The sequence below is a fragment of the Scatophagus argus genome, chromosome 4, assembly GCF_020382885.2.
Source record: "Scatophagus argus isolate fScaArg1 chromosome 4, fScaArg1.pri, whole genome shotgun sequence".
NCBI classification, from domain to species: Eukaryota; Metazoa; Chordata; class Actinopteri; family Scatophagidae; genus Scatophagus; species Scatophagus argus.
This window is the reverse complement of record NC_058496.1, coordinates 13,853,323-13,868,184: the sequence shown is the minus strand read 5'-3', so window position 1 is coordinate 13,868,184 and position 14,862 is coordinate 13,853,323. Positions and strand designations below refer to the sequence as shown.

At 41.3% G+C, this 14,862-nt stretch overlaps 1 protein-coding gene across 3 annotated transcripts; it reads right to left on the bottom strand.

Moving 5' to 3' along the window:
- Positions 1 to 549: 549 nt before the first annotated feature.
- Positions 550 to 14,405, bottom strand: plat (plasminogen activator, tissue). Of its 3 annotated transcripts, none has more exons than XM_046387970.1 (15): positions 14,262 to 14,405; positions 8,617 to 8,697; positions 7,856 to 7,979; positions 7,501 to 7,635; positions 6,549 to 6,659; positions 5,442 to 5,616; positions 4,921 to 5,012; positions 4,649 to 4,823; positions 4,470 to 4,555; positions 4,309 to 4,374; positions 4,008 to 4,212; positions 3,767 to 3,903; positions 3,372 to 3,512; positions 3,032 to 3,180; positions 550 to 2,780 (listed from the first exon to the last, which is right to left on the bottom strand). In XM_046387970.1, the coding sequence occupies exons 2-15, from the start codon at positions 8,680 to 8,682 to the stop codon at positions 2,613 to 2,615; spliced, it is 1,830 nt and encodes a 609-aa protein (XP_046243926.1). In that variant the 5' UTR covers positions 8,683 to 8,697; positions 14,262 to 14,405; the 3' UTR covers positions 550 to 2,612. The 3 variants fall into 3 exon arrangements, with proteins under 3 accessions (XP_046243926.1, XP_046243929.1, XP_046243927.1); XM_046387973.1 differs by having other exon boundaries at positions 7,937 to 7,979; XM_046387971.1 differs by lacking the exon at positions 14,262 to 14,405 and adding an exon at positions 10,446 to 10,767.
- Between the last annotated feature and the right edge of the window lie 457 nt (positions 14,406 to 14,862).

Sequence of the window (14,862 nt, the reverse complement as noted above, 5' to 3'; positions counted from 1 at the left end):
ATTGCCATTTATATTATTAGAGACATTCACCTTCAATTCAATGATACCACAAAAGCCAACATCCTCCAAAATGATCGTACATCAGCACCTCTCTGAAACTGTTTCAACAAAAAAAACCACGACATTACATTATGACCTTCATGAATTTATTACATTACTGTTCTATTTGACTGCATTAGTTTGAGCTTGGTGTAGCTAATAAGCTGGTGACTGAGTGTAGGTTTTAATAATATATTTGAAACCAGTAAATACCAGCACCAATGCCAAAATACCAGTGTCTTTCCTTTTGGCAATGTATGACTTTGTTATTCATCATTGGATAATTTTCCTAGGCTGATTTATTTGGAAAATGGTAATTTGGTCAGTTGGACAGGAAATCATTTGCTTTTCGTAGGAAATAACACATGATTTGGTTTGTAGTTACACACTGGATCATTGGGTTTCACATAAGTTTGCATAGGATTCTGAATTAATGAGTTCGAAGGACTTCCAAAGTTTCAGAACCTCGACTCTTTTATTCCACAAGAAACAAAAGTTCAGTTCAGTCACATTCAGCACAGTGTTTGAGCTTACTGGTAGAGCTTACATCGTGAAATTTTTAAGGATGATGTAAGCTGTAATTTGTATTTAATTTGTATCCTAGCTTACTTAGAGTTTTATTACAGAATGTAGTTTGCTGTTTTTTTGTATTTATGGTGTCACTTTATAGGCATTTATTTCCTGTTTTGGTAATAAGTGCTGGTTGATTGGGATGAGCAATGTTATTTCCATATTTTATGGATGAATGGATTGAACTTCAAACCTTGAATGCTGTCATTTCAAACGAGTGAAATGCCTTACTGTCTCTTGACTGATAACATCTGATTTTAAATTGGTTACTGGGTACTTTTGGGTATTTCCAAATGCCCTTGAGATCACACAGGCACATGAAAGTAGATGTTTGAAAATAAATTTGAAGAGACTGTGATCTCAAAAATACAGCTAGACTGACAATCACAAGTCCTCACATATAAATAGGTGAGATCATTTGAAAGATGAGTTGAACTCTGAGGAGGTTCATGATACTTCACTCTCTGTGTCACTGTATGTGAACTGTGAAGGGATATGAATGAAAACATTAAAAATAAACCTTAAATGCCCCCAAAACATGCAGACTACTCAAGGAAGTTTCTGATTTTTGGCAACGGTTCATAAAGCTGTTGTAATGTTCCAGTCGGTGAGATGTGAGGGAGTGCTGAGACAAAAATGTGAAGACGAACTGATAACAGTAAACTCAGTCACTTAATTTCCAACACACTGACAGAATTTCTGGCTCAAAGACTCCTCAGTCATGATCCAGGAATGTCTTTAAAGAAGTTGAGGCTGATCTTTAATCTGAAGTGATCCTTAATCTGTCATGGTGTAATTAATTTATCAGTGATTTATTGAGAATGACATAACACAGTAAAAAAATTTAAAAAAAAGCATAAAGCAAAAAAAGATTTATTCCATACATTATTTATAAACAAAGGAATATGTTGTTAGATGTGGTTATAATGACAGCGACAATAAATTATTTAACTACAATACATACAGTACAAAAGTAGTTCGTCCAATATGAAATACATGTAAATATTAACTTAGTACAAAACATTAAAAACATCACAGAACAGTGTGAATTCATTAAGGAAATAAGGTTTGCAGTCAATAAGAAGTTTAATGTAGATCAGCCTCTAGTCATTTCAATATAAAATCAATATTCAGACAATAACATGCCGGGCTCAACCCAGATGGCTGGTGGAAAAAAAACAGTGGAGAACAAAGGAGGTTTTGCACTTCCTCAGTAGTGAAGCCTAAGGAACAGGGCACAGCTTTGTTGAACTGAATGTCTCAGAGTTTCCTGTTTCCACCTGTTCAAATCTCTCTGTCAGGGAGCTAAGGCTGCAAAAATGAGCAGAATCTGAACCAGCAGATGCATTTTGCTTTATAGATGGGGATGTAAAACCCCTGGAGCCCTAAAGTAAGCAAATGTAACGGAACATGTAGCATTAAAACTGATTAAGCCAACATATCCTCACATCCAGAAGTCTGAAACACGATCTTTGCTTTAAAAAATGCATTCCTATGAGATGTTCTGTACTGCACAAAGGAGATGCTAAGTGGAGTGCTACAGACCTGAAGTCTACTGCCATGACTTCTTCTTCTGTAAACCAGCTTAAAACCAGCCAGACAGAGCCGAGGAACACTGATATTTCCTATTTTTCCTGCCTGAACCTCCTGTCTGTTCGACATCATACGGAGAAATACAAAACTTTTAAAACTTTTGTACACAAAAGACAAAAAGGATTATCCAGATCAAAAATGGCCCAGGAGGAGGAAAAAGAGTTTGTCCTGTGTTTCTGTACATCTAAACTGCCACATTCAACCAACTGAGCATGAAAACTCAATCAGGTCCCCCCTTGTGTGTCTCTGTTGGAGCGGTCCCGCTGGTTTAAAACCTCCATGAGTCTGGATTTAGATCAGCCGATGAACAGAGTCCTGTGGATCTCTCTGTGTACCTTCTCAATGTTCGCTCTTTTACCCGCTGTGTTTACGGGTCATCCTACAACATCTTCCTTGCAGCCTTTCTTACTTTAGACTGGGTTTGCCTTAATTTTGCCATTGATCCAATCGATGTAATGGGAGACGCGGGTGTAGACCCCGGGCTTATCCTTCTGCCCGCACCCATCGCCCCAGCTGATCACACCCATCAGAATCATCTTCTCACTGTTTCGACAGACGAGTGGGCCACCAGAGTCTCCCTGTAGGTGGAGTTCAAGAAGCAGAACGGAGAGAAAGGAAAAATTAGATCGAGTTATGTTGCCAAGGCTGAAGACACACTTTTATTCATTGGCATGTTTGACCCACTACTCTTTGAATCATGTCTATAACTAAAGTCTTTTGCTTTTATTTATATTACTTTTATATTTGAATGTTTATGTTTGTGCTTTGGTTAGCTTAAGCTGTGTTTGAATGTGCTGTAGAAGTAAATTTGAAAATCAGCCATTTTCACCTTGCAGGCATCGTCCAGGCCTCGGGTGTCACCTGCACACAGCATGTTGGAGGTGACGGGGCGTCCTGACAGCACATCTGGGATGCAGCGCTCTTTGGGCCACAGGCGAACATAACCTCTCTTAACGCGCTGGGAGTATTCTGCAGAAACTGTGAAGAGAGCGTTTAAATTAATACCTCAGCATCAATCTTTTAATGAGATGTTTGTTTAAAAGCTCACACTGCCCTCTGCTGGTCAGTTAAGTGAGTGCAGCCAACTTGCTTGTGAGAGACATATGCCACAATAATAATAACTATGCAAAATTAGAGAGCGCCACAGATTGGGCAGGATATTCACTTACATTCTGAGTCTTTTCCATAGCCTGAGATTTCACACTCAGTCCAGTCAGGGAGCACCAGCCCACGTTCGGGCAGACACGCAGGAAAAACCTCTGGAGAGTTTATAGCACAGATGCCAATGTCGCTCTTCAGCTTCAAGAGAGCTGCAAGTGGAAAGAGGAAAGTCAGGGTAATGCAGTGGGAAAACGTGGGATGGAGACTGAGGGATGGTTTGAAGTTTTAACAAGTCTTTGCTGCCCACTTAAAGTTCCATATCATCACCACTGGGGGGGGAAATGTTGCTTAAGCGTCACATTCAATTTTCATTATTCACTTTACAGCACAGTTTCGTCTATGTGTAACATTTTGAAAGCTCATCATACGAGTACGGTTATTTTCTCTTGAAATGTTCACTCACCAATGTCATTGTCAAACGTGTCATTGTCAAATTTCTCATGGATCCAGTATTTCTCAACCTTGAAAATCTGCTCGCTGGTGGAATTCTGTTTCCTGAACGTTCTTCCCAAAATCACTTCCAGTTTTTCTGCTTTAGCACTGAAAAAGGAGAGGTAATGTATTTGTGTGCTGCGGCAGATGTGATAAATTAAATATTTCCTGTGGGTCTGTGAGTACATGTGTCAAGAACGTGTCATTCTTACTTGTCTTCGAAGCAGTGTGCAGCAGATAGGACCCAGCAGGAGTCAATGAGGACGCCCCCACATCGGTGAAAGTGTCTCTTGAGACGGGCTTGGTAAACATTGATGGCCGCCTGCCATGGCTGCTCTGTAATGTCGCTCTCTCTGCCCCCAAACATGCGGAACACCGGGCGATTTAGGGTGTTGTCTAACCTCTGGCCACACGTTGCTGCAGAGAGGACATGGTGGGTCATTGGTTTCTACACACCAGATACATCAGAGGAAATGGATATGGTGATCTTCACTGGACGTGAAGATGTCCTACCTCTGTTATTGTTGTTAGCTGTGGGGGCACGTGGGCCGTTAGTGGTGATGATAGGTGGACGTCTCGCTAAAAAAGAGATGACAGGCATGGACAGTTTAATAATCTTACTTCTATGTGTCAAAGCTGCTACAAAATTAAACAATGATAATTAGGTGACTCACAGCATTTAGCTATGTCACACAGCTCCCAGGTCAGTTGCATGTTCTTGTAGGTGTAGCACCAAGGACCAGCATCACCATCTGGGTTCCTATTGGATAAGGGAAGAAAAAATACAGTGAAGGTTATCCTGATCTTTGAACATGCAAGATGAACATCACACATGTGTTAGTTTTATCCATACCGGCAGAAACTGTGGCTGCCCAGCCTCAGCTCCAATGCGTCAGATCTCCAAGCATTGTAGAGCTTTCGTTTGACTGCTGGAGTGTCCCATGCGAGGCAGCGAGAGCCGCTCTTAGTGACTGATGTTGTGCCTCTGTATGACTGACCTGATCCCAGCACACATTCGAGGTATTTATCTGCTCAGAAACAGAAAGAGGAACAAAGTGTTAAAGAGATTAATCATTAAAGTTTTAGTATTGCAGCTTAGTGGGGTTTTTTTTTGTAAAGCCATACCTTCAGGACATTTGGGCAGGGAACAGAACTCCCAGACGATCTGAGTGCCTCTGTAGATGTAACACCAAGGAGTGCTGTCATTGTCGGGGTTCCTGGTGAGGTGGGAAGGAAGAAAGGCAAGGACAGTGAGTAGACATTAATACATAAATGATGAAAAAAAACATGTCCTCAACCAAACAGATTTTAAATGTATGATCCAAACAAGGTTTAACACAACTGGATTAGATTGTGACATCATCCGTTTTTGGCATCTTTTATCATGTGTATTTTCCTTCCAAGTCATTATTTCATTTGTTATTCCAGACCCTATGACCATTTTCTCTCCAAGAATATACACAGCTATGTCCACCTGCTCTTCGTGACATCTTCACAATCACATCAAATCAGTTAACTTAATTCAGTGCCCGAATCCAGTACACCTCACTCCTGCAGGGTCAATCGAAATGTGAGCAATATGTTTTGGATTGCATGGACGCCATGAGTATTTGCAGTTTACTCCTCTGGTCAGACTGGTCACATACCTGCAGAAGTTGTGATTGCCCAGACCGAGACTGCTGGCGTCCACTTTTCTAGCTGTGAACCTCCTTCCTCTCAGAGACGTGGAGTTCCAGTTGATGCACTCGGCTCCTGAATGGGTGATACTCCATGTGCCGCGATACCCCTCACCCTGACCCGCCACACACTTCTCATTGGTGTCTGTTGGAGAAACACACCTGCTAGTTAAACTGGGTGTCACTCATTTTTATATGAGGTTGATTTCACTCTAATAACTGACCTAATTCAATTATTCTGACACCATAAGGCATGTTTATTGGATCTGGAAAAACTTTTCCAAAAGTATTTGGATAAGTTATGACAAAATTGTTATTTCTTAGACATTAGACATTAACTCACAGCTGGTGTTCTAATGGAATTTATGATGCATTTTTCTAATTAGTGGTTTAAAACAAAGACCAAACATAACCTACAATAATTGTAAATGAAATCAGATTTATTATGTCTGGCCATTGTAACTCATTACTCTTTCGCTGAAATCACTTGGCTATGACCATTGGGGTTTGCATAATTATCCCACTGAGAGGGTGGGGTGTCCCTAAAGCCTCAAAAAGTCACCCACAGAAACAAAAACATTCATATCCCAGAATGTCTTTCCATGGTTTATGATCCTTTCTTCTTTTGTCCAAAACCACAGAGCTGTGACACCTACTGTGTGAGTCACAAGCTCAGTCTGTGACTTTACCTAAAGTCATTAACAAGTTCGTTCAACCTTTTAATCGGTGTTGGGACACCCTGTTACAGACATGAGCAGATTTATGGTGGCTTTAAAGAAAATCTGCACATCCAAATACTAGACATAGTGGAGCAGTCAGGGTGTACCTGCTGCAGCACAGGATGAATACGTATAAGATTAAAGTAGAGCTAAAAAAAATGTGTTGATTAGTTGATCAGCCAAAAAATTCATCTGCGGCTATTCTCTGGTTGCTGCTTTTCTCTATATGATATAACTTTAAACACCATATTTGAGGTTCAGGACTGTTGGTCAGACCAAATACCAAGTTGATTATTAAAAAAAAATGGCAGGTTAATCTAAAATAACTGTGCCTTAGATTAAAGAGTTGAATACTTACTTATCTCACAGTGAGTCCCACTGAAGCCTGGGGGACACTGACAAATGAAGTCTGAAGTGTATACGGCCTCCTTACAGGTTCCTCCGTTATAGCACTGAGACACGTAGCAGTCTGGAAAGAGCAGACAGACAGCCGGCTAGTCAGTCATTCGTCACTCAGCACACAAACAATCTGACTAATCAAAATATGATTGATTTGTCTTAACCACTTGCACATGCAGAGAATCATATTTGTGGATTTGGTCTCGTGTGTCACATTGAGCAATATGCAAAGGTCTGTTGGCCCAAGTTCATCCTGACTCTCTTCTGACACTGTGGCAAAAATCTTCATAGGTTCACTTTTAAAATACCATTTTACGAATAGGGTTTCTTTTTAGAGCAGAATTGGTTTTATGCCATCACCAGTCTGAGTTTTTCATTTATTTTTTCAACATTTCCTAAAGGCTAGGGTTCAGAATAACAGCACCCCTCTCGCTCCCAGTGGTATGAGCTCACAGACTGCGCAGCTTGGCAGTCTGAAAATGTGGTTGTAATTTGTCCGAGGGCGGGGCAGTCATGCTTCACAGAATTCGTCAATGGGGATGAAAGTGCGTACGAGGCCTTGTCTGGCAGGAGTATTTCAAACAATCTCAGACTAAACTACGCCTACTCCGAAACACAGAAACCCAACAGCTCTTCATTTGGATGCACAGAAATAACAGGGATTTTTGATTTATAAGCAAGGAAAGCCAACAAAAAATAATCATGTGAGGTTGTGTGAGCAAGTTAGAGGTAAAGAGGAGCTATAAGGAAGGACAGAGAGGTCAGTAAGGGCAGGTAAGCAGGCTGACAGACATATGAACAAAATATAAGGTTTTATTGCGCTTATTGCAAGCGAAGAAAAAGACAAGAAAGTAAGACAAGCCAGCCAATCCATATGTGTTTGTGTGTGTATGCATCCATGTCACACTCACTGATGACGGGCACAATATGACAACGCTCTCGTCCTCTTAATGCACAACGGCAATACTCCACACGCTGTCCCCTCCATCGCATCCAAGTGTCCCCATAACTACGCACTGCCGACGTCTCACTATCCACACAATGTGCTGAGAAAACACGCACATACACGCACACACACACACACAAACAAACAATAAGTATAAAGCCAAGGCACATAGAAAACGTAATCATTTTGACATGAACAAGCGGTTACAAATATAAAGGTGCAAAGAGAGAGAGGAACACAAAAACATGACTGACAAAAGTGAATGAAAAGAATCTGAGGATGATAATGGGAAAGACAAACGGAAGAGTGATGGGGCTCACAGGAGGTGTCAAAGGAAGGTGAAGACTTCTCCACATGAATAATCAAAAGCGTCCGTCTAGATGGCGGCCTGTCAGGCTCACCTCTGTAAAAACGAGTCCCTCTCTTAGTGCGTAGCAGCTCCACCTGCAATAGGAAAACAAATGTTAAACACAGAGCAGCAGTGCATGGGAACTGGTTGCACGGCACTGGTTTTCAACCCAGGCAGCCAGTGCTTTCATTTGATTTCCTCGGGATAATGAAAATAAACTTGCGGAGACTTGAAACTTGCCTCTCATACAGTAATTCATCCCAATAGGCATATGCGTGCCTGTAGGTTTTAGTCAAACATCACTTATTGGTACATACATGTTTGTGCTTCAATACCCAACATCTGAGAGTTGGCTGTAGGACAGCAGTGACACTCAGCAGTGACTGACAGTGACAGTTAAAATGAAAAACAAATAAATATCTATAATGTTAAAAGATTAATGAAGTAGCTTTATTGAATTTGCTGTTCAACAACTGAGATAAGTCTTGGATGTTGAAGCACTTGAGTGCCCCACCAAAGAGGCGTTTTCCAAACCATTCAATCACCATACAACGCAAAACACAAATGCAAAAAATATTAGATGGACTAAGTGCTCGTCCAGACAAATTATAAACCACAAGAACTGAAAAGGATTAAGTTAAACCTTTGTTAAGGGGGCAGAATTTGTAGTTAATGTGCTGAAACATGCAAAACCATTTGTTGGTCCTTACATGTAAAGGGTGCAATACTTACATTATCCGCTAGGCAGCAGCAGAGAGCACACAGGAGCAATAGCAGTACTGGCTTTTGGCTTTTCATGGCTTTTCAAGTTGTCTGAAAGTAGAATAAAAAATACACATTTAAAAACTTTTTTAATTTTAAATTAACCTTTTTTTCCAATGCTTTAAACAAATTGTGTTAGAATACAAATCAAGTCAAAACAATTAAGGGATATTTAAAGATGCACAAAATCCGATTTTGGTGAAACGATTGCATGGCACTGCAAATGCTCCAAACCAATAAATGAACACTAATTGAAATTGTCACATATGTTGTAAATAATGACAACACTGAGCACTTCTTTTCTGCATCCTTTTTTTAAGTACCCTTTGTATGTCCTCAAACACACTAATACCAATCAATACTGACAAATACTGACAAGTCACACACAAACAAAATGGAAACATTATCAGCCTTGTAAAACTTTGAACAAACAGAGAAAACTCACTTGTATTCCTAAAAAAAAGTCAGAGGTTTGGCACAGCATTTCAAGGCTTCATGACTTCATGATTGTATATCTATCGTTACAAATCTTTTGTCACAAATTTGTCATTTATACTGAGTCGACAATTGCCGGAAAACTATCAACACTGGTAATCTTCTTCTGACTATACTGTTTCTCTGTTCAGTTTCCTTCCTGCATCCCTATGCCTGCCACTGGGGGAGCCCCCTGGAGAGGAAAGGGTGGACAAGGTGGGGGCTTATGGGAAACCAGAGGTCATTTCTAGTTTCTTTAAATTGTGTCGACTTCTTGACTCACACAGGAAGCTTTAACAGCCTGCGCACTGCAGTCGAATAAGAGAAAGAGTTCAACAGATTTGTGTTGTTAATGCCTCTGCTGTGCTTCCTGCTTAAATTAATTTCCCTTTTTCATCCATAACTTCCCCAGCTAAAATAAACAGGAAGCAGATTATCTTCACTTGAAGCAAAAAATAGACACAGACCACAACATCAAACAACACAATCAGGACATCCCTGGAGCGATTAGAGGCAGCACGCACAGAAGAAAGTTTCTGCACCATACTGACGGCTTTCTTATTTCCAACTGAGCAAAGCAGCAGCTGTGAGAAGCTGAAGTGACTCCACACTTAAAGGGGCCTTCTCTTTTAAGTCTGGAGTCACTTCATCCAGAAGGGAAGGCCAAAAGCAAGAAAAAAAACCCCAAAAAACCTCACAATTCCCTTTAATACTTCCACAAAAAGATGCTTAACACCAGACTTGTTCCTCTTGCAGAAAAGAGATACAGAGACGAGCGTCTGTCGGTCCTCAGACAAGTGTGAGTAAACATGAGTCATAAAATGAAACAGGAGATGAGCAGAAAAACGAATGGAGAGGCAAACTGGACAGAGAAGAAAAAGAAAGCGGGGCCTAAAAAGCAAAAAACAGAACTTCCATGTTTCTTTAAATATAGTCATAAGAAACGTCTTCAACAGACACATGCATGCAAAGACCCAGACACACAGCCAGAGCCGTGCACATACATCACATTTTTAAGTTCTCCTTTCTGTCGGCTGGTCCTCCACTGACTCATCTTCTGTGGTTGGTTGAGCTAATAGAAAACAGCTCTGTGTTTTGAGATATCAGTGAAGTAAAATAGCTACGCTGCCAACCACACACACACACACGAACACACAGATGAACACAGTCTGTCACACACATACACAAAGTGCTCAGGAACGTGGAGCTAATCAACACCCCTACACACTGGGGTTTACCCTCATTCTACTCATTGTTCATTGGAACAAAGACTCCCTCTCAGGATTCGACTTTTACAACACAGAAACACGCATTCACACACTCACCATTAAGAGGACAGGTCCCTTGAAAACTGTCCTTGCCTTTGACAAATAAAAACCCCTTTGAGCTACACTTTTACCTCCCCAGCTGAGCCTCACTGGCTGGGTGACAACAGTCCAGTTTCCTTTTTGTTTCCTTTGTGCAGCTGTTCAGCTCTGTTCACTCGCCCCAGCCCTGTCAGCTGAAAACATGTGTTTCCTGCTAAAATACTGCCCGTACGGGCCCCATGCATTTCGGAAACGTGTGCACATATCAACTCATGCACGCACAAAAACACATGCCAACATGCACACATCAGATATGAACATATGCGTATCCCACCCTTTTTTAAAGCCTCTGGTGTCTGATGTGCAGAGGCCCCGTTCAGGCGCCATCAACACTGCTCCTCTGACGATCGCAGCGAAATTGGTCTAAGTTTTAGCTGTCTTTGTGGTGTGTCTTGCAAAATGTAATGCATATGAACAGACATAAAGATGCTAAATAAACATGTACTTGTAAAAGTGAAATTTACAGGACTGTAACTGCTCTTTTAGTTTGATATACTATGGAATACAGTGGCGCTAACTTTGTACTGGTGATCGACTCTGTTATAAAATTGATTTAAATAGAATTCTGAAGGTCTCAAATATGATAGCTCACTGAAGAATGATAATCCAACCCATCAGTGATATCTGTGGTGTCTTTGGTGTAACTGGCAGAAACTATGGGCATACAACAGCCTCATAACTAAACACTGATGAAGGTTCACAAATACTTAATTCAGGTTCAGGCCAAACTATGTCACTAACCTCTCAAGGGTCAGAATCATAAATGGGAATACTTTACAAGAGCATCATAACCAAAGAATAACAGTAACTACTCGGCATTCTCCTTCTAGCCTGTTCTCCTTCAGGAAAATGAAATACAACCAATCATTGATGAGCATATGTGCATCATGATGTAACCCAGAAATGATAGCACATTTTGCTCATACAGCAATCTACTCATGAGTGAGAGTCTCTTAAAAAATGGTTAAGAATAATAGGACAACAGCATCCCCCACTGGCACTGAAGGGGTTAAGACTTTTGACTGTCCCACCCAATCAGTTGTAGCTGAAACATGTACAACCAAGTATGCAGCCTGAGGAGAGTGCGGTTCTCCTAGCGGGTCAAATATGAATGGAAGAAATGAAGACATCTTTGGAGCGACACCAGCCAGACTGTGAGTCAGTCAGCTGCAGCTTTAAGATGCACCACGTCGAGTCGAGCAAAAACATGTTACAGATGATAAGACAGACACAGATAAAAAGACTCACACAAAGCTGAACTGTTTTCGGCAGAAGTTATTCACTTCCTATCGGTGTGCAGTTTCAGTGTATTTAGAGGAATTGGTCCTCAGTGCTGACTACAGTCTCTAACATATTTGCGGTGACTTCACAGGTCCATTTGCAAGGATGTGCAATGATGATGGTGTGCTGAGGCTGTAGAGGTTGGAAGTGAGATATTCCTGTTTTCTGGTAATGAGGTGGAGGTGAGAATGGTTAGACAGCGTGCAGGGAACATATTTGCATCTGAATGTGAAGTTCAAATTACGGTTCACTGTGCGCTTTAAAGCATCTCTGAGATTACGCTGTCTCTTCCATGCAAATATCAGAACCGATACTTCATGAAGGTCTTAAGTGGGTGGACTGCCCACACTGGCACTCAGGAAAGGAGCCTTTACATTGAACATCATGGCACTTTTAAAGTCACATTTTCTTTGGCACTTAAGTTTCTTAACAGTATTTGGACTGTAAACACTTTTCCCATTCTCCTGTCAAGGCAGGCTGGCAGCGTCAGTTTCCGACAACTCTGAACCTCAAAATATGTTTATGAACTGGTTTGACCTGTTGGGATTCAGCCGTTGCAGTAGCTTCTGTTCAGGCATTTTTCCTTCACTTTTTTGCATGCATGTATCTTGTATGTTTGCTGATTATGTGCTATAGCAAGGAATGTCATGTCGGTAAGCTACTTAGCAGGCATTATCCATTCTGTACTTGGGGGTTTTCAGTCAAGCTTCAATAAACCAGCTGTGATCCATAGAACAGGGGCTGCATTGTTGCCTTACAGCTTCCCTCTGTGCAGGGGAGCTTTTCATTCCTGATCAGAGACAAGCCAAAATGAGCAGGTAGAAAGAGCAGGTGTTGACATTAGAAATGGGCATAAACTGAGGAGATAATGGAACAAGAGACAGCTGTGTGGAAGGAGAGAATGGGATAGAAAGAGTTGAGAGAAAGAGGAGAAGGGGGAAAGGAGGGAGAGAAGGGAGATGAAATCAAATCCCAGAGGTCAGCAGAAAGACAGTGAGTAGTCCTGAGTCATCCCAGCTTGAGGACTGAGACAGATGGAGGCACAAAAGGAAGCATTGATATGATTTCTAACCATTATCTTAGTCATTTGATGAAGAAAAATTCAAAATATAGTGAGAGAGGAAGAGCAGAGATGTGAAGGGGATGGGGTTGTCCAGATTCACGTGAAAGCCGCCTCTCAGCATTGAATTATTGGCTCTGGAGGCATTCATGGTCTGGTCATTGTTCCCACAAACTGATCCAGCACAATCTTCAGTGTGACCTACTCTTCGCTTCGAGCTTTAAGACCCAACCCGCTGCTCCAGTGAGTCATAAACATCAGTGTGAGACACAAACACAGCTGACCACACTGCTGGGAATGTAGATAATGGCTACAAACTCGGCATTCTCTCAACATGCAACAGCACATAGTATCAGTGTGATGCTGAGTATCAGTGCTGACAGATGCCGGGGAGAAAAACTCCCAAAGTGCCAGCTCCGACGCAAATTCTGCTCACTAACTGGTCTGATAAGAGCTTGAATGGCATTGATCCTGTGCAGGTTTTGGCTCTGAGTGGTACGCAGCTCCACACATGTACACAAACAGAAAATGCAGAACACAGTATCATAGCAGGGATGTTCCCCGATAACAAACACACACAGAGTCCAGCAGCAGAGCACAATATCACCCCGTTCTTGTAACATTTGTAAGAAAAAGATTTGAAGTGACCTTGACGAAACAAGTGACTGAGAAGTGTTTGGAGGTGAAAAGTGTGTGTGCGTGTGTGTGATACTGTGAGGGAATTTGTAAGCTGTATTCTCAACAGTTTGAACAGGTGGATGGATGGATGGATGGATGGATGAATGTTGAGGAAGAAAGCTGCCGAATTGAGAAAGTGATGGGATACCAAATGAATGAGCAACCACATGATAAACCAAACTCACAGTTTCACCTCCACACACAGATTTAATGTTGCTGCCATCACAATAATTAGACATTGTGTATATAAAGTGCCTCCTGTTGAATGACTGAATTGCATGGTACAATACTGTACCATGTGGCAGCACTAATGTTAAGTGTGTACAGCATTTCTGATTCCATTTCACAGGAGATACAGTTTTGGTTACTTAGCTTTTTTTGCTAATTAGCAGCAAATATGATCGAAGTCCTGCATAAAAATAGATCTTTATAAGAACTGCCAGACTTCATGAAGTAATACTGCATATTGTCTAACCATACTGACTAATATAATCGGAATAAAATTTTCATCAAATTCCTATGATAGGATCACATTAACAGATTCATGCAAAAATATAATAATAATAAATAATAAGACAGTATCCTCATTAATATAATCTTAAGAACTAATAATAATAATGACGTTAAAATGGCAACAGACTGAATGGAGCACAATGGGAACTTGAGCTGTTATATTAGCAGAAAAACAACCAGATGACTCGTGTTGTAACACGAACGCATCTGCATGAACCAAATAGGATTTCCAAAGCTCTTACCGAGGTAAAAGTCCTCTGAATGGCTGAGTTGTCGGTGCCTCTGCAGGAGGAGCGTCTCGTCTTCGGGATTTGTCGCTCGGACTGAGCTGGTTACAGCTCTGATCAGTTTTTTATCGGAGCGGTCCGGTCCTGCCGGTGTGTGAAGAGGGAGGGCTGCTGGGCCGGATGACGACGCAGTCTGCTGGGCGGGACTGTCCCAAGTGATCCAGGAGGTTAACGGGGCAAATCACACATTTCACTCGGACAGACGTGTACTCCGACGTATTTTAATCAGAAAAAAAAATCACTTGGTGCAATGAACTTCTGCGTGTTTCACCACAGTACATTCATCCAACACAAAAAAAGATTCAGAAAATGGGCCTGATGACTGGAATTCGTAGTTTTTGTTATAATTTAAAAGGCAGGTTTCCTTGGAACATCAAGATCAACATCAAGATAGACTTTATTGTGGGAAATTGTCTTGGGATCTTCACCCATGCTACAACCACACACACAACCATACAAATCAATAGCATAGAAAGCCAGCAACCCACAATGAGCCTGAGTAATTCATAACATAATACCCCACTTTTTCAAGATAATATGTTTTATGACAAACCAA

Bases quoted from the DNA above. Each gene is read 5' to 3' on its own strand.
- plat (XM_046387970.1), bottom strand. From the start codon at position 8,682: ATGAAAAGCCAAAAGCCAGTACTGCTATTGCTCCTGTGTGCTCTCTGC. The intron at 5,617-6,548 runs GTAAGTATTCAA...TTTCTCCAACAG, and splicing joins TGGGACTCACTGTGAGATAA to ACACCAATGAGAAGTGTGTG. The intron at 4,824-4,920 runs GTATGGCTTTAC...GTTTCTGAGCAG, and splicing joins CCTGCCCAAATGTCCTGAAG to ATAAATACCTCGAATGTGTG.